At 41.0% G+C, this 24,324-nt stretch overlaps 1 protein-coding gene across 1 annotated transcript; it reads right to left on the bottom strand.

The window, feature by feature from the left end:
* Positions 1-10,882: 10,882 nt before the first annotated feature.
* Positions 10,883-11,836, bottom strand: LOC116894047 (olfactory receptor 52M1). Its single transcript, XM_032895768.1, has one exon. The coding sequence runs from the start codon at positions 11,834-11,836 to the stop codon at positions 10,883-10,885; it is 954 nt and encodes a 317-aa protein (XP_032751659.1).
* Positions 11,837-24,324: the final 12,488 nt, after the last annotated feature.

The following is a 24,324-nucleotide window of genomic DNA, read 5'->3' as shown; positions in this document are numbered from 1 at the left end:
ACATCTCTCAGTTATAAGAATCGCTCCCTCTTTAACTCCATATCTCCTACCTCTAAAGCCATTCTCTATCTCAGGGATGATATAATGCCACAATTTGCCCTGAAACTGGGCTGGGATCAGTCAATTGTGAATGAAAGGAAAACTCGCCTCGATTCTGTCCATTAAAAACACAAAGTTCTTTGAATTTGTGGGAGACTCTTGGACTTTCTGGTTAATAATTCCTGTCTCTGATGTCTACATTCTTTCATTTGTTTTAATACACTTTTGTGTGATGAAACTTACTGTCAGTGAGATCATTCTTTTTTAAAGTATGTTAGTTTGACAGAAAGTTTTTATTTATTTTCCTCTCATACAATACTTCCAAACCAGTTCCTCTCCACTCCTCCAAGTCCTCTCCTGACCTTCCCTCTCCCCTAGATCTATTTCTCCTCAGTGTCCCTTCAAAAAAGAGCGGGCTTCCCTGAACACAAAATAATGAGATACAATATGAATAGGCACAAGCCCTCATATGCAGGCAACAGAGAATGAGGAAAAGGGTCCCAAGAGCAGGCAAAAGATTAGGAGACACCTCCACTCCCACTGTTAGGAGTCCCCTCACCCAAAAAGGCTAGCAACCATAGCATAAAAGCAGAGACCCTAGTGCTAACACATGCAGACTCTGCCCCTCTACTCTCCATGAGCCCCTAGGAGCCCTGTTGAGTTGATTCTGTAGCCTCTGTGAGCCCTGTTGAGTTGATTCTATAGTCTGTGTTCTCCTGGTGTCCATGAGACCTCTGGCCCCATAATCCTTCCCCTCTTCCAACGTTCCCCAAGAACCAAGGGGAAGGGCCCAATGGAGATCACCAATTTGGGCTCCTTCCACCTAATGTTTGTCTATGGGTCTCTGCATCTGTTCCCATCAGCTGCCAGAAGACGCCTCCCTAACGACAACTGGGGTAGGCACCAACCTATGAGTATAGTGCACTATCATTAGGAATCATTTTATTGATTTCTTTTCTTTTCTTTCCCTCGCCTCCACCCCATCCTAGGTTCCAGTGCTATCAAACCTCCAGTTCCTCGTCATCAAGGCGTGTCTGGCAGAGGCTCACTTCCTCTCCTGGCATGGACCTGAAATTAGACCAGTCATTGCTTGGCCACTCCCACAAGTTCTGAGCCTCTATTGATACAGCACATCTTGCAAGCAGAATAGATTGTAGTTCAAAGGTTTTGCGGCTGGGTTGATGTCCCAGTCCCACCACTTGCTTGGCTACAGAAGATGGCCAGTTCAGGCTCCATATCCTCCATTACTAGGAATCCTTTCACTAGGGTCACCACATAAAAAAATCCTGGGATTTTTCTATTGCACTAGGTTTCCACATCACCCCCCAAATGTCCTCCAATTCCAGTCATCTTTCCTGTACCCTCTCCCTCCATCCCTCCCTGCCCACCTGATCTCTCCTGTTCCTATTCTGACCCTCTTTCAGTACACACATAAAACTTACTCTACTTCCTACACCATGCCTCCCCCAGCCCTCCTTGTTATATAACCATTGTGGGTTATGTGATTATCCTTTACTTTACAGCCAATATCCACTTATAAGTGAGTGCATACCATGTTTGTCTTTCATGGTCTGCGTTACCTCACTCGGAATGTTTTCTACTTCCATCCATTTGCCTCCAAATTTTGCAATGTCTTTTTTTTAACTGCTAAGTAATACTTCATTGTGTAAAAGTAGCTCATTTTCTTTATCCATTGTTTGTTTGAGGGACACCTAGGTTATTTCCAGTTTCTAGCTACTGTGAATAAACTCCTTTGAACATAGTTGAGCAAGTGTTTTTGTGGTAGGATGAGGCATCCTTTTGGTGTATGGCCAAGAGTGCTATAGCTGGGTCTTGAGGTATATCAATTCCCAGTTTTATGAGGAACCCCATATTGATTTCTACAGTGGTTTTATAAGTTTGCACTACCATCTTCACTATCGTGAGCTGTCACTTGTGTTACTGATCTTAGCACATCTGACTTGGAAAAGAGAATTTCGAAGTAGTTTTGATTTGAATTTTGATTTAAAATTCAAATTCAATTTGAATTAATGGCTAAGGGTGGTGAACGTTTCTTTTAAGTGTTTCTCAGCCATTTGAGATTCCTCTATTGAAAACCCCTATTTAGATTGGTTTGAAGTTTTGGGTTGGTTTGGTTTGTTTCCCACTTTGGGGGCTTGGGTTTGGATAATTGGATTATTTGATTTGTTGATGGCTAGTTTCTTGAGTTCGTTATTTATTTTAGATAGACATAGGATGTGGAGTTGGTAAAAAAAAAAAATCTTCTCCCATTCTGTAGTTTGCTGTTTTGTCATACTGACAGGGCACTCTGCCTTACAGTACCTTCAGTTTCATGAGGTCCCATGTATTAATTTCTGATCTTAGTGCCCACACTACTGATGCTGTTCAGGAAGTTGTCTCCGGTCCAAATGTGTTCAAGGCTATTCTCCACTTTCTCTTCTATCAGGTTCAGTGTGTCTGGTTTTATGTTAAGGACTTTGATCCACTTGGACTTAAGTTTCCTACAGGGTGATAAATATGTATCTGTTTCCATTCTTCTATGTGTAGACATCCAGTTAGACTGGCACCATTTTTTGAAGACACTATCTTATGTCTAGCGTATATTTCTGACTTCTTTATCAAAAGCTGTGTGTCCACAGGTGTATACATTTATGTCTGAGTTTTTGATCCAATTCCATTAATCACATGTCTGTTTTATGCCAATACTATGTAGATTTTATGGCTATAGCTCTGTAGCACACTTGAAATCGGGAGGGGGGGATATTAATAATCTACAATCCGTAGGTTATTTTATTGTTTAGGATTGTTTTAGGTATCTTGTGGTCTTTGTCTTTTCATATGAAGTTTAGTATTGTCCTTTCAAGAAAGGTCTATAAAGAACTGTATTGGATTTTTGATGGGGATCGCATTGAATCTGTAGATTACTTTTAGTAGGATGGTCTTTTTTACTATATCAATCCTATGGATCCATGGGCATCTTTTCACCTTATGATAGCTTCTTCAATTTCCTTTCTTCAAAGACTTGAAGATTTTGTCACACAAGTCTTTTATTTGCTTGGTTAGAGCTGCTCCAGGATAGTTTATATGTGGCTATGGTAAAGGTTGTTGATTTTCTGATTTCTTTTTCATCAATTTTGTCATTTGTCTATAAGAGGGCTACTATTTTTTTTAATCTTGTCAGTTCAGGTTTTTATTCCTTTTCCTTTGGGTTTTGATTTCTGTTTCCCTTAGAGTCTTGTCTGAAATGCCTTGTACATTAAAAGGTCCTAAGAGATTTTCTTTCTGTTTTCTTCTAGTGTTTTCATTATGCTCTCAGTTCCCAGCCCTACATAAACACGTATGAAGATGAGAATCAGAAGTTCAAGGTTTCCTTAGCTATAGTGAGAATTGAAAACTGGCATGAGCTATTTTCTTAAAAATAATACAAAACAAATACTTTTTAAAAAGATTGATTTACAGAGTATTCTTCATTTGCCAACCACAGTAGATTTATAGATCTCTGGTGAATGTTTAGAAAATAAAACATACCAGCATGTCATTTAAACAAAGGGATTTATTGTCCTCAATCTGGTGATTTACTAGATATCTCTCCACCTGAATTTCTTCATTGATAAATTGGAATTTATATATAACATTGTATTTACTACACTATTTAAAAATTAATTAATTACATGTGCAGGGTTTATCATATTGTCTAGATTAAGTGAAATCCTTCACAAATACATATCATTATGGTTACTAATGAAGATGATATTCATCAAAAATAGAATCTTTGTGTGAGTGTTAAAGATTAGACTTCAATTTAATGTAGGGTATTACCAAGATTTTGTAACTCTTTACTACATAAAGCAGGGCCCTCAAACAAGTATTATATGGCCTGGGAGCTTGTTAAAGGAAAAGAAAGAAAAAAGAATCACTCTTTCACCTCCAAGCTATGGTAATCAGCACACTTTAACAAGACCTCCCATGTGATTTGCATACACATCAACATTTGAGAAGCACTATTGTGACCCACTTCTTTTTAAAAATCACTGCTGCAAGCATCAGGGATATGCATCAACCCCAGGATACAGACAAGCTAATGAGGTGACAATTATGTCTGTATTATATAATTCCAATAACAGTAATGTGTCTGCATACTTTATATACCTTAAATGGCTTATGGCACATGTTGAACATCTCAAGAAAGTGTAACAGGAAATCAAGAGATGATTTGGTTAACAAGTGCATGAACTTTAGGCAGCACTGGGAATCTGCAAATGTTTGCAGAGATTGCAACCCCAGAAGCTCTGTTGGTAAAACCTAGTGAGCAAGTTTGTAGATTCACTAAGGCAAGGAGTGTTTTGGGAATGCGACCAGGGCATAAAGACAGTCAGGCTTGTATACATGGGTGTGCCCCATGTGCATTCATATATGCATACAAATAGGGATCAACATACAAATTTTAACCAGCAGCCCTTTGTCCTGGAGATAATTTTCACTAGAACCCCAAAATGTTTTTCCAAGGAAAGAATTTTATTTTGTGTCATCAATATCACCTATTGAAAAAAAGCCAACAGAATTCAACATTAAACTATCTCTTTATTGTAGAAAGTAGGGTAGAGTGTGTATGAAAATGTGAAAATCAAACCTTTTATTTGTATGACTAATATATCTATAGAAATAAAGGGAAAAGAAAGAAAATGGAGAAGTTTCCAAAATGCAGAATAATTCTCCTTCGAGTTGGATCATTTTAGTAAGTCTCCTGAGGTCAGTGCTCCGACCAGAGACACAACATCTTTTCAAGGTCATTTCCAGATCCCCACATCATCCTCTCCTAAGATTCGCATTGGTTAAAAGTTGACCAATAAACACAAGCAAATTTTAAATATTTTAATGTTTAATTTTGTTTACTAAGCTTTTACTTTTAACTCCTCTAATAGGTTTTTCTCTGTTATTTCATATCTGAATTGAATCAAAGTTGAGGAGAATGTATTTTTGTATCTGCTTATATTGCATCTCACTGATTTTTATCCTTCATATTTTTGTTCTGTGTTGTGGTTTAAAAAAAATTTAAAAATAAATAAATAAATAAAAAGAGGGTCTTGCCATTAGCTCCAGCTAGCCTAGAATTCACTATGTAGACTAAGGTAGCCCCAAACTCCATAATTATAGTATAAAAGCTCATTCAATTTTATAACACCTAGTTCATGATTTTTCAACAAATAGGGACTGCAATGCTATTAATAGTGATAATGGAAGTGCTCATACTATTGTCAGGAAATCTTTGAGAGTTTATTCGTCACTCAGTCCCCAAGTCCTCTCAGAAGATCAGTCATGCACGTCCCCCTTGGCAGACCATATGGCACCACACAGACACCTGGCTTAGTTTCACTTCATGCTGCTCTAATTATATAGCCTGACAAAGGGCCATTTAGCTCACAATTCCAAGTTATTCAGTTAGCTGGAATATTCTACAGATAACTGTTCATTGCAGTTGATGTATCATAGAGCTTAACTTTGAAATCTCTTTGTTGGTTTCAATGAGAATGGAAACTTGAAAGCATCCAGTTATTATTGTGTGAGCATCTATGTGATATAGTGTGATAATTAGTATTTGATGAAATTGAGAGCCCCAACATTCAACAAATATATTTACAATTACTGTTCTTCTTAGTGTGTTCCCCCTTATTAATATATAGTGGCCTTTTGAACTCTTATAATTTTTGGTTTGGTCTACTTCATGAGTTATAAAAGCAGCTACACCAGTTTATCTTCAGCTTCCACTTACTGACCTTACTCTGTGGGTGCCTTGGCCAGCAAGGTGTGTTTCTTGAAAAAAAAAATAGATTATAGGACTGTGTTGTTTAATCAAATCCGCTAGTCTATCCCTTTTTATTAGTGACTTCAGGTTGTTTGCAGTTAAGCTTACTATTGAGAGATGTTTGCTGAATCCTGTAAATCTTTTTGCCTCATTAGATTATTCATTTGTTTGTTATTTCCTGTCAGAACTGGGCATTTGCTGGTTTGCTATTGTGGATGCAATGGGCTCCTTCCTGGCTCTTGTTTATATACAGCCTTCAGCAGACATTTCCTCAGTCCCAGAGTTTGGAGCCATGTAGCTGAGGAGCCCTGGTCCTTCAGTGGAGTCATGTCGTCCTCGTGCTCTTTATGTCTCTCAAATGCTTTGTTTCGGTGTTGGCACATTTGCTGGCTTCGATACTTCTAAGTTTTACCTGAGGATCTATGAGGAGGATGCTTTTAACAGAGGAAAGGAAAAAACAAGCAAAATACAAATAAAAAGGAAAGAAAAATCTTCCCCAGATTTTTCATTTCGAAAATAAAATTAGACAAATGTAAGAAGGTATTAAAAATGAAAGCAAGAGACCTCTTTAATAACAAGAAGAAGGTAGAAGAATGCAGATCGATCCATGCTTATCACCCTGTACAAAGCTTAAGTCCAAGTGGATCAAGGACCTCCACATCAAACCAGACACACTCAAACTAATAGAAGAAAAACTAGGGAAGCATCTGGAACACATGGGCACTGGAAAAAATTTCCTGAACAAAACACCAATGGCTTATGCTCTAAGATCAAGAATTGACAAATGGGATCTCATAAAACTGCAAAGTTTCTGTAAGGCAAAGGACACTGTGGATTTAGGACAAACAGCAACCAACAGATTGGGAAAAGATCTTTACCAATCCTACAACGATAGAGGCCTTATATCCAAAATATACAAAGAACTTTAGGAGACAAATAACCCTATAAAAAAAATGGGTTCAGAGCTAAACAAAGAATTCACAGCTGAGGAATGCTGAATGGCTGAGAAACACCTAAAGAAATGTTCAACATCTTTAGTCATCAGGGAAATGCAAATCAAAACAACCCTGAGATTTCACCTCACACCAGTGAGAATGGCTAAGATCAAAAACTCAGGTGACAGCAGATGCTGGGGAGGATGCGGAGAAAGAGGAACACTCCTCCATTGTTGGTGGGATTGCAGACTGGTACAACCATTCTGGAAATCAGTCTGGAGGTTCCTCAGAAAATTGGACATTGAACTGCCTGAGGATCCAGCTATCCCTCTCTTGGGCATATACCCAAAAGATGCCCCAACATATAAAAAAGACACGTGTTCCACTATGTTCATCGCAGCCTTATTTATAATAGCCAGAAGCTGGAAAGAACCCAGATGCCCTTCAACAGAGGAATGGATACAGAAAATGTGGTGCATCTACACAATGGAATATTACTCAGCTATCAAAAACAATGACTTTATGAAATTGGTAGGCAAATTTTGGAACTGGAAAGTATCAAAACATGGTATGCACTCATTGATAAGTGGCTATTAGCCCAAATGCTTGAATTACCCTAGATGCCTAGAACAAATGAAACTCAAGACGGATGATCAAAATGTGAATGCTTCCTCCTTCTTTAAAAAGGGAAAATACCCTGGGCAGGGAATAGAGATGCAAAATTAAAACAGAGACTGAAGGAACACCCATTCAGAGCCTGCCCACATGTGGCCCATACATATACAGCCACCCAATTAGACAAGATGGATGAAGCAAAAGAAAGCAGGCCGACAGGAGCCAGGATGTAGAGCTCCTGAGAGACACAGCCAGAATACAGCAAATACAGGACGAATGCCAGCAGCAAACCACTGAACTGAGAATAGGACCCCGTTGAAGGAATCAGAGAAAGAACTGGAAGAGCTTGGGGGCTCAAGACCCCCATATGTACAACAATGCCAAGCAACCAGAGCTTCAGGGACTAAGCCACTACCTAAAGACTATACATGGACTGACCCTGGACTCTGACCTCATAGGTAGCAATGAATATCCTAGTAAGAGCACCAAGCCCTGGGTCCTGCTAAGACTGAACCCCCCAGTGAACTAGACTGTTGGGGGAAGCGGCAATGGGGAGGATGGGGAGGGAACAAAAAAATAACAAGAAGAAAGGAGGAGGAGGGAGGAGGAGGAGGGAGGAGGAGGAGGAGGCAAGAATTTAAAGATTACAAAGATTACAATGGGAAGGGAAGGGGAAGCATCAAGGAACAACAGGAAGCAATGTCAAGAAGATTGCCCAATGATGAAATAAAATGTGTAAACAAAATGTATGAAAGGTAAAAACAGGGGTTGGGGATTTAGCTCAGTGGTAGAGCGCTTTCCTAGGAAGCACAAGGCCCTGGGTTCGGTCCCCAGCTCTGAAAAAAAAGAACCAAAAAAAAGAAAAAAAAGAAAAAGAAAGGTAAAAACAACTAACACAATAAGATAAAAACTAATAAAATTGTAATGAAGAAAATGGAAGCTCAAGAATCAAAACAAAATACAGAAGCTAAAGCCATTGTTGAAACACCTTCATCCTCAGTCCTAGAAGGCTTCAGAGTGAGAGTTACGATTTACGGGGTAAGGGGAAGATCAAGTGACCTCGAGTACTCTTGTGTTGCCAGTGGTTTATTTTGGTGTTGAGTCTATATTGGACAGGAGTCCAGTCTGTTGGGCTGGTTTTCACTTTAGTAATTTCCCTTCTTTGTGGACCACAGTATATGCTTGCCACACTTATATTTAAAAACAATGGAATGGGAAGTTTCCCTCATCTTACAGAGAAGGAGAACCATGGGAGGGGAGTCCTGGCACCAACTTGAATAAAACAGCTTAGGTGGAAATGAGACAACTATTTTTTTGCCCAGATTAAGATGTTGTCTAACCACATGAATAGAATTCCCACCCATAATTTGTAGCATTGTTCTTCAAGATGGAGCATCAAAAAGACATTACATTCAGGGTTAAGTTCTTGAAGGCTTATTATCATTTAGGTGAGCTTGGTTTTTATTAGCTCTGCTACTGAACAGCAGTGACCAGGACCAAACCTGTTTAGGAATACTCTATGTCATTTCAAAAACAAGCCACCAGGACTGTGTCCTTTGTAATGTCAGTAATTAGTGTCTCACCCAAGAAATCCCTCCATGAGTAAATTATTCTACTGATGCATAAAACAGCAAAACCAAATATCACACGAAGTGGATTTCCACTCTACTGTCTGCACAGATGTGCACTTTGATGTTTTTCTTTCCTAGATGTAATATGGGGGACTGACTGATTATTGCTTAATTAATTTGATATTATTTTTTAATAAATGCTTGTTTTTTCTTAGATCTAAGTTAGCACATTATGTATTTTTTATTTTGACTAATGTAATGACTTTATGTATTTTTTATTTTATTTTTTTTATTTTGTTCACATCCACTTTGAGCATTCAAGAGTGCCTTAGCCTTTGAGGTCACTCTCCCCAGTACTGATGGTGTGCCTTGAATGTAATGTTGTAACTCTGATAAGCTTCAACTTCTGGTTTATTTCTTCTTTCCTTATAGCTGTCTATAATAACTGACCCATGATTTCTATTTCAATCTAAATGAATAATTTAAATATTCTTTTTATTTTAAAATATTTATAGTTGTTTTCTCCTCCCCCAACTCCATTCTCATTCTCTCTCTCTAAAAACAGAAATCAAAACAAGTCAAAGTAAACAAAAAACAAAAGATACCACAATAAAACAAAGCATACACACAAAAGAAACATATAGTCCATTTTGTATTGGTCAACTACTCCTGGACATAGGACCTGCCCCAGAGTATTGTTGGTGTAGCCAGTGATGCTCCATTGGAGATCTTCAATTGACAAAGAATTTTTTAGTTTATTTTTAGGACAGGAATCTAGAGGCAGAAGCCTCTACGGGGGCCATGGAGGGATGCTGCTTATGAGCCAGCTTTCTTATATAACTTAGAAGCATCTTCCCAGAGATGGCAACCACCCACAGTGGTCTGGTCCTCAACATCAGTCACTAATCAAAAAAATTAGATAAATAAAATAAACGTTCCATAGGCTTGCACAGGTCAGTATGGTCAATATGGAGACATTTTCTCAAGTAAGCTTTCCTCTCCTTAAATGACTCTAGTTTACGTTGACAAAACACTAGCCAGCACAACTATTTTCTAAGTATTGATGGAGGAAAACACAGATGTGTAGAACCCATGTGTCTATAAATTGCAACTTCCTATTAAACTGATCCCCTTTGCACAGGAATCCTACCAATGGATTAGGGTTCAGGGAGTGGGAAGGGACGCTTTCTCTTTCTTGGAGCATGGGTTTCAACACGAGCAAAGACCACAAGGGAAATTGGCACATACAGTCATTTTCTTATAAAAACAATACCTTTCATCAACACATGTCTGCACCCTATTGGCTACACAATTCAGTTTCCTAAAATACCATCTTATATTATTAAAATCTGTTTTAGCAGCACTACAGTTGCCAATAGGCAACTCAGGAAATAATTTTTTTGTTGCTACAGTGACTTTAAAATGAGCAAGTTTTCCAAATGTACTTAGGAAAAGATGTCTCGAAAACAAACTGAATACAAAGGTTTAGTAATGACCCCGAAGTGTGTTATAAATTTCATAAAACACTGAGCTAGAGTGCCTCAGTCATTCTGCACATGGATTGTAAAGCAACTTTTACTATTTCCTCATACATAAAATGTGAGCACAGACCCCTATAACATCTAAGAGGATAAGACTTGTGTGGAAATGTGGGGGTTTTAAAGTTTTATTTATTTGCTGCTCATCTCATTGCTGTTGTTGATCCATCTTCACAATCCAAACATCCTCCAGTCATAAGATACATAAGGATCTTCCTCCTTTAGAAGGTTCAGAATTGGGCGCTCCTTCTTGCCATTCCTTTGGAACTATAAATGCTGGACCAAACAGCTCAGACTGGGGTTCCCATTTGGGAAACAGCTGTCTATATTTGAATGCCTTCTTCTCAGTGAATTTATGTGAGAGAGAAGAGGAAGCAGCTGTCATCTGATCTTGGTTCCTGTCTTTAGGATCTGAAGAAGCCTGTCCCGGATCTGCTTGGTGCGAACAGCATAGACAATGGGATTGAGGATAGGGGGGATGAGAAGATAGAAGTTGGCCAGCAAAGTGTGGATTGGAGGAGGCACCTGGTGGCCAAACCGGTGAATAAGAGAAGAAACAGCAATGGGAACATAGAAAATCAGAATGGCACAGATATGAGACCCACAGGTCCCCAGGGTTTTAAGCCTGGCCTCGGGAGTGGTCAACCCCATCACAGCCCTAAAAATCATCACGTAGGAAGCAGCAATGGCCACTGAATCCAGGATCAACACCAGAAAGCCAATGCTCAACCCATAGACATTGTTAACTCTGCTGTCACCACAGGTCAAGGCAACCACGGCCATGTGCTCACAGTAGGAATGGGAGATGACTTGGGTTTTGTAAAGAGGCAACCTCAGGCGGATCATAAGTGGTAGGGGTCCAATGTAAAGAACTCCTCGGAGCAAGGCAGCCAGCCCCAAACGACCCACCACTGTCTGGGTGAGCACCATGCTATGACGTAATGGATTGCAGATGGCTACATAGCGGTCAAAAGCCATGGCAAGAAAGATGCCTGACTCAACAGTAGCAAAGCAATGGATAAGAAACATTTGACATAAGCAGGCATCCAGGCCAATGCTGCCAGCACCAAACCAGAAAATCGCCAGAAGTTTGGGCATAGTAGAAGTTGACAGAACCAGGTCAATGACAGCCAGCATGCACAGAAAGAAGTACATGGGCTGGTGCAGGCTGCGCTCTACCCTTACCACAGCTAGGATGGTGATGTTCCCCACCACAGCCACCAGGTACATGGAGCCAAAGGGGATGGAGAGCCACATGTGCAGGGACTCCAGTCCTGGGATGCCGGTGAGCCACAAAGAGCTGGGTACTGAGCAGGCATTATGAAAAGTAGGCATTGTTATATTTAAATAAATCTCATTTGTGTCCCCAAATGTAGAAAGGCATTTTCCCCTGGAAAGAAAAAAGAGCAATATTCTTGGGCCATGTAATAAATGTCACTGAATATACATACAGTGCTACACAACTTTTAGAAGAAATGGTGAAATTTCATGCTACATGGATTTTCAGGTTACACTAAAGTATCAACATAAACTTAACAAGCATAATCAAAAATATGTGTTTGAGTGAATGAATGAATTCTTGGATAGTATGATCCTCAATGAGTGATATTTTTGCATCAATAAATGAATCGCCCTAAAGTAGATATGAATTCATCCATTTGGTAATTTATCTCTCCAGATATAGTTTAAAGTAACTTTTGGGATCACATTAGAATGATCTTCTAATGCCCCACTAAGAATGTTCCACTAAAGAATTAGTCTGCTTCTCAATAAATAATATTAGGTAAAGATTGTGTACCAATAGGGTCTTATCTGATACCTGGCATGCTCATGGCATGCTCATGAGGAAGGGACCCTCTGCAGAGGTCCATTGGTGGGATCATAAAGTATCAGGATGAACCACGAGCATGGTTACTTAACCCAGGTGTAGTTAGCAGAACAAAGGAAGGGCCACTTTTCAAGATCTGGGACTTTGAATAGAAGAAAAGGACAGCATCGAACACACCTGGTAGGAAGGGGGTTTGAAAGCAAGTCTCTGGCTTCCCTTTTTACTCCTATATCTCCTGCTGGTTCCTCATGTTAGCAGGGTCCAGGAAGGATCTCCCCAAGTGTAAACTTTCTAAATGCACCATGCTGAGACCTGGTGGGACAAATAGAGGAGACCCAGCCCATAGGATAAGAGAGCTGAGACAGACTCACCTAGCTATGGCTCTCCATGACTCTGCACAGTGACTTCAGAGACCGGCTGTGAAGTACCCTTCCTTCCCAGCCCAGTGATTTTTACATCTATTGCTAACACTAGGTCTGTTAGCAATCGATATTAGCAGTCTCTATGACTCTTATGGGTGAGCCCATTTTAAGGAGAGGAGCATTAAACCACAACAAGCTTACAAGGCAGCTAATTTTCCTATCATCACTCCCTGGGATAGACAGCTCCAACTTCTTTGAAGGCTATTGAACATATCCTTTTGCACACTGATATCAGATGAAAGGGCTGATGCTTATCCCTACTGCATCGGACACAGCTAGCTATAGTCATAAGAACATCTGTAGGCTGCAGCTTTTAAACATTATTGTGAATTGATTCTAGTCGTATTTCAACAAGGAAAGTTAAAGATTTAATGATTGTTCTCAGATTAAACCTCAACTTAGTACATAGTCCAAAGAGGCTGACTGCGAATCTCAGCTCCAGCAATTTTTCTCCAAGGAGTGGTTATTGTGAAGAATTCACCCTGTCTCTGTCTGGGCCCTGCCAACATGAGAAGCCAGCAGGAAATATAAGTCCCCCCAGCCCCTGTGTTCTGCTAACTACTCCTGGGTTAAGTAACCATGCTCTCTGCTCATCCTGATAGTTCATAATCCTGTCAGTGCCCTCTGCAGAGGTGCTCCTTGTCTCCACAGCATGCCAGGTACTCTGTGAGTACCAGATAAGATCCTACCAGTACTCCATCTTTACCCAGTATTGTCTCTTGATAGGCAGACTGCTGCCTTAGTGGGACATAAACTCTGAAGGTGGACAAGTCACAGAACTGAAAGGAAAAACAGCTACAATGTCAAGACAAAGTCTTGTTAACCTTGTCATGACTTTGAGATTTATAATTAATGGAGATTTGTCCCTTTCGCCCTCTGCTTCTATTCAAATGATTTTTCATGGCTTAGGCATTTACACTAAGCAAGGCTTCAAGTGGAACAGAATAGCTTTGCTTTGCTTCAGTAAAGTTCTTGAATGGAAAAACAGGCAAGACTGTCAGATGAGTGCTTTTGTACCCACAATTCTCCTGCATGACTGTTGCTACTACTGCATTTATGAGAGAGCTATTTCAGATTCAGTCAGATTTGGGCAGATACGTTGCCCTGTAGAATCTTTCTTCCTCTTCATTATACATGGGCACACAAAGAGCTATCTTACTGGATACTCCACCTCCATTTCATCTCCAGGCTATCTCTAAACACTCACGGCTGTGCAAAGGTTACTCAGGGCTGGAGGGCTGGAGGGCTGCTCATAAGGTCCTGGGTTGAGCCCGGAGCCAACCTTCTCTCTAGGATCCTAGCACTAAATGTCCCCTTATGTCCCCTGGTCAGAAGCAAGCTGTGTAGCCTAAACATGCCAGGAGGCTGAAAAGGTGCCTCAAAGGAATGGCAAGAAGTGGGTATTCACATGAAGACAGTCTCCTGCCTGAGACCCTATCCAGATACATCCCCATTACCAGCCACAACCCTTGCTGTTCCTCACCCTTGCTTGCTAACTTCCAATGTGGGTAAATATTTTTCAATGCTTCACGTTCTTTTACCTCTTATCCATGCTATTTCCTGGCACTGAGATAGTCCTATCTCTTTGCAATCCCCTTGCTGTGGCCTAATTATCATCTGAGGAAAGCCTGCTTTAACCCTTAATTAGGTGTCTTCAAGTGCAGAATTCTCTGATCTGCTGACGTGAGTATTTCTCCAAATACCGTGTAAGTGCCAGAAGGCCAACGATTTTGTCTGTTTCATTCTCTACTAAAAATTCCTCAGTAGCACAGTGCATGGTTGTGTTCCAAGAGAATAATGTCTATTTAAAATACTTTTAGAGTCTTACGTTTGCACTGGTGTGGTAAAAAGATTTTCTAAGCACATTATGTGCAGTCTATGAGGCCCCTATCCTTTTAGTCCCCTTTCAAGAACATTCCTTTCCTTTGGTTCTTACCTTGGAGACTTAAATAGGGACATGATCTAGAGTTGAACGCTCAGGAATCCCAGATATCCTCATCCTCCTCAGCTAGAAGTCTCCCTGGTGGTCCCTGTTCTTTTCCTTGGTTCCTCATCAGAAGATCCTTTTCCAGGACTGGAACATGTCAGAAAAGCACAGAACTCTGGAACTGCTTCAGAGACATTGAACTTATAAACACTCTTCGCAAGAGTCTCGGGAATTCCTTCAGAGAGTGGTAGAGTGGCTCAGGGTCCAGTGCAGAAGTGTTCATCTATCCCAAGAGGATGAACAGAGAATCTGGCTGTAATCACAGCTCACCCCAGCATGCCATGGCTGCTCCAAAGTGAGTAAGGGAAGGGTAGACCCTCTAAGTCATAGTTTCTTAGATAGAAGATCTGCTCTTGTCCCCCTGTTCTGGCCTCTCAGAAGCTAACACACATATTCTGGAAACAATATGCAGAAATCAAAAAGCCTTCCCAAAGTATAGATGAGTCTTCTTGGACTCAGAAGGGATTGGAGGTCCACATTTTTGAAGTCTGTAAACTCCCTTTACAGTATCTGGGGGAGGGTGGTAGAATTTTGAAGTAACACTAAGGTATATCAAAGGACAATACCATAAAAAATTGACAGAGACGACTTTTTTCCATGTCTGGTTTACATTATATAGGAAGTATCATGTGTACTCATAACAAGAAGTTCCGCTCCACACTCACTTATGTGCCCAACACTACAAAACATGCCATTCCTCACAAACAAGTATAGGCAACCTGAAGAAGCAGTTTCCTTTAGAGTACCCTAATGGGGTGTTTATGGGTTGTGGAGCATCATGTTATAGAGCATGGGGCAAAAATGTCTCCAAAGCTTGAAAGGTTTAAATCTGTGTGAGCTCAGGCTGTTCCAACTCTGTGTGTCTTCAAGTAGAAAATTGGAATATTTACATCTTGTGTAGTTTTGTAACTTAGGTCCTTATATATAAAAGTCAGTGAAACAAACATACTTAAACAGCCTTATCCCCATCAGTAAGTTTCCTTAGGAGATGTTAGCTCTCGAGATCCCAGCAGACACTGGCTTCCTCCTTCAGATCAGAATTCAGTAAGAAAGAGGATGATGCACTAAAGAGAGGACTCAGTCTCCCACTCTCCATGGCATCCTGCAGCTACAGAACCTCAGAAGAAGGTGGGAAGCTTGCAACCTGCTTCACTCCAACCTCAAACTTCACGCTCTGCATAAAATTGCCCATGTAAATGCATTCTTTCTTGAGTCTGTATGCATAGATGTGTTCTACACTCAGCCAAGTAAAGAAAAGGGAACATTGTCCAACACACGTTCTTATGTAGCTTCTAAGTCTTAGTTCATCATTCTGACCTCAGGTACATGAACACTACCGTTGGTAAAGTTAGTTCATCAGATGAGCATTTTACAACTGAATAATTTTGCATTGCATTCAAGACATTTTAAGACTATAATAATTGGCATGTACCAACTCGCAACCTTTTCATCTTCCCAATTAACAGAGAAAAGTGTACATCATATGAGAAGAATTATATTAAAGGCATCGCAGCTCACCCCAAAAGATGCCTACATTCAGCCTAGGAATCAGAAGCAAATAGCGTCATTCTAACCCTTTCCAGGAGAGGGCACCCAACCTGAAAACAAGATGTTACTAGGAACAGCTGGGTGCTCTATCAAGGGTTTTCTGCACACAGCAGGACAGTTACACCTAGAAGTTCACAGCACTTGAGACAGTATGCACGAGACCTGTGCAAGCTTCACCACATAAAATCACATTGTGGAAAGGGAAGCAAACACAACCCCTCCCCCAGCTGGAGAGCTGTTAGCAGTTGACAGCTGCTAAGAGGGAAAGTCTTTGTCCTTAAAGGTATAGCTCTTGGTGCAATGTCACCCTCCAGTGAAGGCCACAAGTCCAAGACAAATGGGCAGAACAAACTTTACTTGATTGTGTACTTGTTTGTTTTAAAGTAGGACACAAAGTTGAGTGGTCAAGGAAGGTAGGAAGAATGGGAGGAATGGTGAGTACAGTCAAAATACATTACATAAGATTTTCCTTTTTTAAATTGTGTCATTATACTTACTGTTTGTTTTCCAGCTTTTAATCTATTTATTATTTTATTTTTATTTTTATTTACATTTCAAATGTTATTCCCTTTCCTGGTCTCTCATCCATAAGCCCCCATCCCATCCCCCTCCCTCTTCTATAAGGGTGTTCCCCCTCCAAAACTACCCCCCCTTCCTACCTACCCACCCTAACATTTCCCTACACTGGGGGATTGCAAGCTGGTACAACCACTCTGGAAATCAGTCTGTAGGTTCCTCAGAAAATTGGACATTGAATTACCTAAGGACCCAGCTATACCTCTCTTGGGCATATACCCAAATGATGCCCCAACAAATAACAAAGACACGTGCTCCACTATGCTCATAGCAGCCTTATTTATAATAGCCAGAAGCTGGAAAGAACCCAGATGCCCTTCAACAGAGGAATGGATACAGAAAATGTGGTACATCTACACAATGGAGTTCTATGCAGCTATCAAAAAAATGACTTCATCAAATTCATAGGCAAATGGATGGGAACTAGAAAATATCATCCTGAATGGGGTAACCCAATCACAAAAAAATACATAAGATTTTCAAAGACATAGAAATGAGAAGATATGAAATGCATTTAATGATTAAATGATGTATGTACACATTTTGAAAAAGAAAGCAAGTTTGATGTCATTAAATGTTTTTACTCACCACCTATGTATTGATCTTACTTTTTAAAATTATTCTTTAATCTTTTTTTTACAGTCCAGTCATTATCACCCTTCAAGTTCTGCTCTACCATTGCTAAATCCCCAACCCCAAAATTATTCTTTAATCTTTTTTTTACCCCCAGATATCCACCCTTGGAGTTCTGCTCTTTGACTGTTCCTGGTCCCATCTTCTCCCCCATTCCAGGGATGTCACCTCCCCCCACCCCCAGATCTCCACACTCCCTGGAGCCTCAAGTCTCTTTGAGGGTTACATGCATCTTCTCTCACTGAGGCCAGACCAGGCAGTCCTCTGCCATATATGTGTCAGGAGCCTCATATCAGCTGGTGTATGCTGACTAGTTGGTGGCTCAGTATCTGGGAGATCTCAGAGGACCAGGTTAGTTGAGACTGTCCTCTTACAGGGTCGCCCTCCTCCTCAGCTTCCTCCAGCTTTTCCCTAAGTCAACCACAGGGGTCAGCAGCTTCTGTTCATTGGTTGGGTGCACAGATCTGCATCTGAATCAGCTGCTTGTCGGGTCTCTCAGAGGGCAGTCATGCTAGGCTCCTGTCTGTAAGCACACCATATAGCATCAGTAATAGTATCAGGCCTTGGGGCCTCCCCTTGGGCTGGATCCCACTTTAGGCCTGTCACTGGACCTCCTTTCCCTCAGGATCTTCTCCAGTTTTGTCCCTGAACTTCTTTCTGACAGCAACAATTCTGGGTCAAGTTTTTGATTGTGGGATGGCAACCCCATGCCTCTACTTAATGCCATCTTTCTCCTGGAGGTGGACTCTACAAGTTCCCTCTCCCCACTGTAGGGCATTTCATCTAAGTTACCTCCCTTTAAGTCCTGAGAGTCTCTCACCTCCCGAGTCTCTGCTACATTCTAGAGAGTTCCCCCACCTCCTACCTCCCACGGTTGCCTGTTTCCATTCTTTCTACTGACTCACAGGGTTTCTCTCCTGACCCACCCCAACCCCCAGTACCTGAACATGTCCCCTCTCCCACCCAGGTCCCTCCATCCCTCTGCCCCCTGTGATTGCTTTCTTCTCCCTCCCAAGTGGGATTGAAGCATCCTCACTTGCGCCCTTCAACTTGCTAACCTTCTTGAGTACTGTGGATTATATCCTGGGTATTCTGTACTTTTTTGTCTAATATTCACTTATAAGTGAGTACATACCATGCATGTCCTTTTGGGTCTGAATTACCTCACTAAGGATGATATTTTCTAATTCCATCCATTTGCCTGCAAAACTCAGGATGTCTTCGTTTTTATTTTTATGGGATATTTTATGTGTTCACATTTCAAATGTTATCCCCTTTTCCCCTCTCCCATCCCCTCCCCCTGCTTCTATGAAGATGCTCCCACTCCCACCCACCCACTTGCACCTCAGTACCCTGGGATTCCCCTACACTGGGGAATCCAGCCTTAATAGGACCAAGGGCTTTGCCTTCTATTGATGCTGGACAATGCCATCCTCTGCTACATATACGGCTGGAGCCATGGGTCCCTCCATATGTACTCATTGGTTGGTGTTTTAGTCCCTGGGAGCTCTGAGGGGTTTGGCTGTCTTCTGGCTTTCACAAATAAGGCTGCTATGAACATAATGGAATACATGCCCCTGTGGCATGGTGGGGCATCTTTTGTGTATATGCTCAAGAGTGGTATAGCAGGGTCTTTAGGTAGATCTATTTCCAATTTTCTAAGGAACCTCCAGATTGATTTCCAGAGTGGTTGTACCAGTTTGAAATCCCACTAGCAATCTCTTTCTCCACACCCTCACTAACCAACATGTGCTGTCACCTGAGTTTTTTATCTCAGCCATTCTGATTGATGTAAGGAGGAATCTCCGGGTCATTTTGATTTGCATTTCCCTGGTCACTAAGGACTTTGAACATTTCTTTAAGTGCTTCTCGGCCATTTGAGATTCCTCAGTTGTAAATTCTCTGTCTAACTACATTTTTGACTAGGTTGGTGTTTCAGTGGTCAGCTTCTTGAGTTCTTTATACATTTTGGATATTAGCCCTCTATCGAATGTGGGGTTAGTGGATTTTTTTCCCCAATGTGTAAGTTGCCGAAGTGACCTACTGACTATCCTTTGCCTTACAGAAGCTATCCAGTTTCATGAGGCCCCATTTATCAATTCTTGATCTTAGAACCTAAGCCATTGGAATTCTGTTTAGAAAATTTCTCCCCCCTGTCAACCCCCAGCAAATGTGTTTAAGGATCTTTCCCACTTTCTCTTCACTTAGATTCAATGTATCTGGTTTTATGTTGAGGTCCTTGATCCACTTGGACTTGAGCTTTGTGCAAGGTGAAAAACATGGATCTATTTTCATTTTTCTACATACAGACTGCCAGTCAGACTAGCACCATTTGTTGAAGATGCTTTTTTTTTTCCGTTTGATATTTTTGGCTTCTTTGTCAAAGATCAAATGTCCATAAGTGCGTGGTTTTATTTCTGGGTCTTTAACTCTATTCCATTGATCAGCCTTTCTGTCTCTGCACCAATACCATGCAGTTTTTATCACTATTGCTCTGTAGTAGAGCTTGAGGTCGGGGATGGTGATTCCCTGAGAAGTTCTTTAATTCTTATGAATTGTTTTCACTATCCTGGGTTTTGTTTTGTTTTGTTTTTCCAGATGAATTTGAGAATTGCTCCTTCTATGTCTTTGAAGAATTGGGTTAGAATTTTGATGGGGATTGCACTGACTCTGTAGATTGCTTTTGGCAGAATGGCCATTTTTACTGTGTTAATCCTGCCAATCTGTGAGCATGGAGATTTCTTCATTTTCTGGCGTCTTCTTTGATTTTTTTTCTTGAGAGACTTTAAGTTCTTGGCATACAGATCTTTCACTTGTTTGGTTAGAGTTACCCTGGCATATTTTCTATTATTTGTGACTATTGTGAAGATTATTGTTTCTCTAATTTCTTTCTCGGCCTATCATGTGTATAAAGGAAAGCTACCAATTTATTTGAGTTAATTTTATATCCAGCCACTTTGCTGAAGTTGTTTATCAGCTGTAGAAGTTCTCTGGCAGAATTTTTGGGGTCACTTATGTATATTATCATATCATCTGCAAATAATGATAACTTGACTTCTTCTTTGTCAATTTGTATCCCCTTGATCTCCTTTTGTTGTCTTATTGTTCTAGCTAGAACTTCGAGTACTACATTGAATAGAAATGTGGAGAGTGGGCAGCTTTGTCTTGTCCCTGGTTTTAGTAGGATTGCTTCAAGTATCTCTCCATTTAATTTGATATTGGCTGTTGGTTTGCTGTATATTGCTTTTATTATGTTTATGGATAGGCCTTGAATTCCTGATCTCACCAACACTTTAAACATGAAGAGGTTTTGTATTTTGTCAAATGCTTTCTCAGCATCTAATGAGATGATCAAGTCTTTTTTTTTTCCTTTGAGTTTGTTTATATAGTGGATTACATTGATGGATTTTCATATATTGTACCAACCTTGCATCCCTGGAATGAAGCCTACTTGTTTTTGTTATAGGATCTTTACAGGTGATGGGCATCTCAATGGATTGGCATACACTGCTTTTAAAAGAGTTAGGTTTTAATCAAGTTACTTTCTGTTAAAAATTCTCTCAGATGCTTTGGTCTCCCCTCTATCTTTTTTTTAGCTTTATTTATTGTGTATTAAGTGTACTGCCTGCACATATGCCTACAGGCCAAAAGAGGTCACCAGATCTCATTACAAATAGTTATAAGCCACCATGTGGTTGCTAGGAATTGAACTCAGGATCTCTGGAAGAGTAGACAGTGCTCTTAACCTCTGAGCCATCCTTTGACTACACAAAGAATGATGGTGCCATTGTCCCAATAGAAAAAAGAGAGGACTTAGGTTCCTGAGGTAAAAGGTAGTGATTTTACTTAACCCTCAGTTTTCTCCAAACAACCTTGTTGCAGAACTCAGCTTCCAAACCACAATGAAAATGTGTTGGTGGAGCCAAGATGGGAATGCCAAAACACAGGACAGAAAAATGGCAAAACACAAGACTCTTCTGCTTTATATTTTGAATATTTGATTTCAAGCTTGTAACCTCATCAGTAAGCTTAGTGTCAAACTGTGTCTGAAACTATCCATTGGTTCTTTGTAATTCTGGAGGAAAACAGAATTTAAGCTTGCTAGTCCAGATGCTGACTTGAAAAAAATGTGGAGATATATATCAGCTGTAGATATATAAATATATATGCATATATATTTTTTATATGCGTGATTTGCGTACATGTTCAAAGACTAGTGATTCATTTTCTCATCTGGCTCAGCTCCGGAACCCAGTGTCAGCACTGACCCAGCTTCTCTTTTCCTACCTACCTTCTGCTCCAGGAGTTGACAGCTCCACCAGCCCACTCTCAAGACCCTTGCTCCGGGAGGCGTTGTGTTGCCAGCTCCACCCAAAACCTTTGAATCTGAGGATAAAGAACACACACACACACACACACACACACACACACACTGCTTATCACTTTACAGCTTGCTTTACATGGTACAATAGCTTGGCGCGGATACCTACCGCCTGGAAACATGTGCCTTTACCAAACCAACATCTCCATCTCTCCATCTGCCCCAAACTCAGTGGCCCTTCCCATCAGACCCTGCCAAACATCTCTGGCAACCCACCTGCAGCAGAGCCACAGGCCCTGGCTGCCCCAAGATCTTACATGATCGCTGCTTTCTCCTCATTCCCAAGCATGCAGAAAAGGATCCTCTATCTTTCCCTGCATCTCTTCTTCCTCTTTGGACCCGGAAGTCCCACCTGTACCTTCTGCCCAGCAATTGGTTCTCAGTCTTCTTTATTAACAAATCAAGAACCAATTAGGGAACTAAACCTTAGTATCAGCACCTCCCCTCGCCTTACATCATGACCCTTTGCAAAATCATCAGTTTCCGTGTTAGACATCTCTCCTTGGAAAGCCTTGGATATGCTTGCACAGAAATATAAAGAAGAGAAAGAATTGAAGGAGCTGAAGGGATTTGCAACCTCATAAGAAAAACAATACAAGAGCTCCCAGGGACTAAACCACTACCCAAAGACTACTCATGGACAGACCCATGGCTCCAGCTGCATGTGTAAGGGAATGTCAGGGCGGGGAATCGGGAAGAGGTGGGTGGGTAGGTGGGAAAACATCCTTGTAGAAGAAGGGGGAGAGGAGATGGCATAGAGGGTCTCTGGGCAGGAAACCGGAGAAGGGGATGACATTTGAAATGTAAATAAAAAAATCCGATAAAAAAATCTAAAAAAATAAAATAAAAAAAGAAATCTATCTGTGCCACTTTGGTTGGAAAAACTGAAATTAGCTTCATCCCTATCCTGGAAGGGTTAGAAGTAACCACATGTGAATATTTCCAATTTGTAAATGTTTTGGTTAAACAAAAATGAATTCAAAAAATTAGAACTTTTTAAAAGATTAACATTTAATTTTAAGTTGTTTTCTTCTTTGGTATTGGCCAGATATTACATTAATGTTTTTGAGTGTGCAAGCGTGTAATGTGTCTGTCTGTATCTGCCTGTGTGTCTGTGTAGACTCAGGATAAACCGCTGGCATCATTCCTTCTGTGTCATCCACTTTGTTTTCTGAGACAGGGTTTCTCCCAAGCCCAAGTTCACCGAGTAGACAAAACTGTCCAGCCAGCAAGTCCCAGGGAGCCATCTGCCTAGCCCCTGCCCCCATGCTCCGATTACAGGTATGCACCACCACTCCCAGCTCTGTCACATGGATTATGGGGGTCAATCTCAGCTCCCTATGTTTGCAAAGCAACAACTTTACCCACGGAGCTATTTCTCCAACCATGACAAATATTATTTTTAGTAGAAGTGGTGACTACAAGAACCTACACGAGTTACATGAGGGTCTAGGAGTTTCCCCCACCCCTCTCTTGTGAACTCTCTCATGAGGTATGAACCTTAGAATCTGTGAATACACCAGACCCAAGGGAAGGCAGTCAAATCCAGCACCAGCTAAGAGCTCACCTGAGGATAAGAATAAGTCTCTTTTCTAGTCCTTGAAGCTAGGGTGGACAGAGAGTGACATCTGCCCCTAAGAGGGAACTAAAATCCAGAGGGAAGCAGGCAAGTTTCTCTGTGCAGCCCTTGGGAAACAGCCAGCTATTTTCAGAGCCTACATAAAGGAGAAGAAAGAAAGTGATCAGGGGAATGGCCTTCCCCTGGCTGCCAACTACGTTTTTTCAAGCATCAGATAAGAGCTAACCACCCTAAGGAAGAGTCTGCAGCTGTGTGAGCATGCTCCATGGGTAAGCACATTTCATGTCGACTGGGAGCAAAGCCACAGAGAGAAACCTTCTAGAGCCAGAGACTGTTCTCTTCCTCATAGGATTAGTCAAAAGCATCAGCGAGTTGATATAATATTGCCTTGGTTAAGCTAAAGAAAAAGAAAAATCACAGAATAGAAGACAGGGATGCCTAGTATTTAGGAACAACAAAGGCTGGACTCCTGCAGCCCAACTGAGGTTCTTGTCTTAGAGTCCAGGATGAGACATCTCTTTACCCTGAACTGATCCCAACAGAATCAGTCTGTTTTTTCAATCAGTGCTATTCATGCTAATGAAGCTAGTTGTAACATTTCAAAATAAAAGTCTCTTATGTTTCTGACTACAGGAAAGCGAAAAGGATAGGATATGCTTACAGGCCAATTCATTAAAAATTTAGAGAGAGGGGGGAAGGAGAGATGTAGAGAGGGAGGGAGAAAGAGAAAGGGGGAGAGGGAGAGAGAGATAGATTATAGTCATTTAGTTGGCAAAGAGGGTTCTAGACTCTCTACTGTCCTGGAGATGCAGCACCGACTGTCAGTGGAAGGGAGAATGGAGGAGTCGGTGGGTGAGGTGACGGCAGCA

The sequence above is a fragment of the Rattus rattus genome, chromosome 2 (assembly GCF_011064425.1).
Source record: "Rattus rattus isolate New Zealand chromosome 2, Rrattus_CSIRO_v1, whole genome shotgun sequence".
NCBI classification, from domain to species: domain Eukaryota; kingdom Metazoa; phylum Chordata; class Mammalia; order Rodentia; family Muridae; genus Rattus; species Rattus rattus.
This window is presented reverse-complemented; position numbering and strand designations above follow the sequence as displayed.

What these genes read in the sequence shown, in the direction of transcription:
- LOC116894047 (XM_032895768.1), bottom strand. Translation starts at nt 11,836, where the DNA reads ATGCCTACTTTTCATAATGCCTGCTCAGTACCCAGCTCTTTGTGGCTC.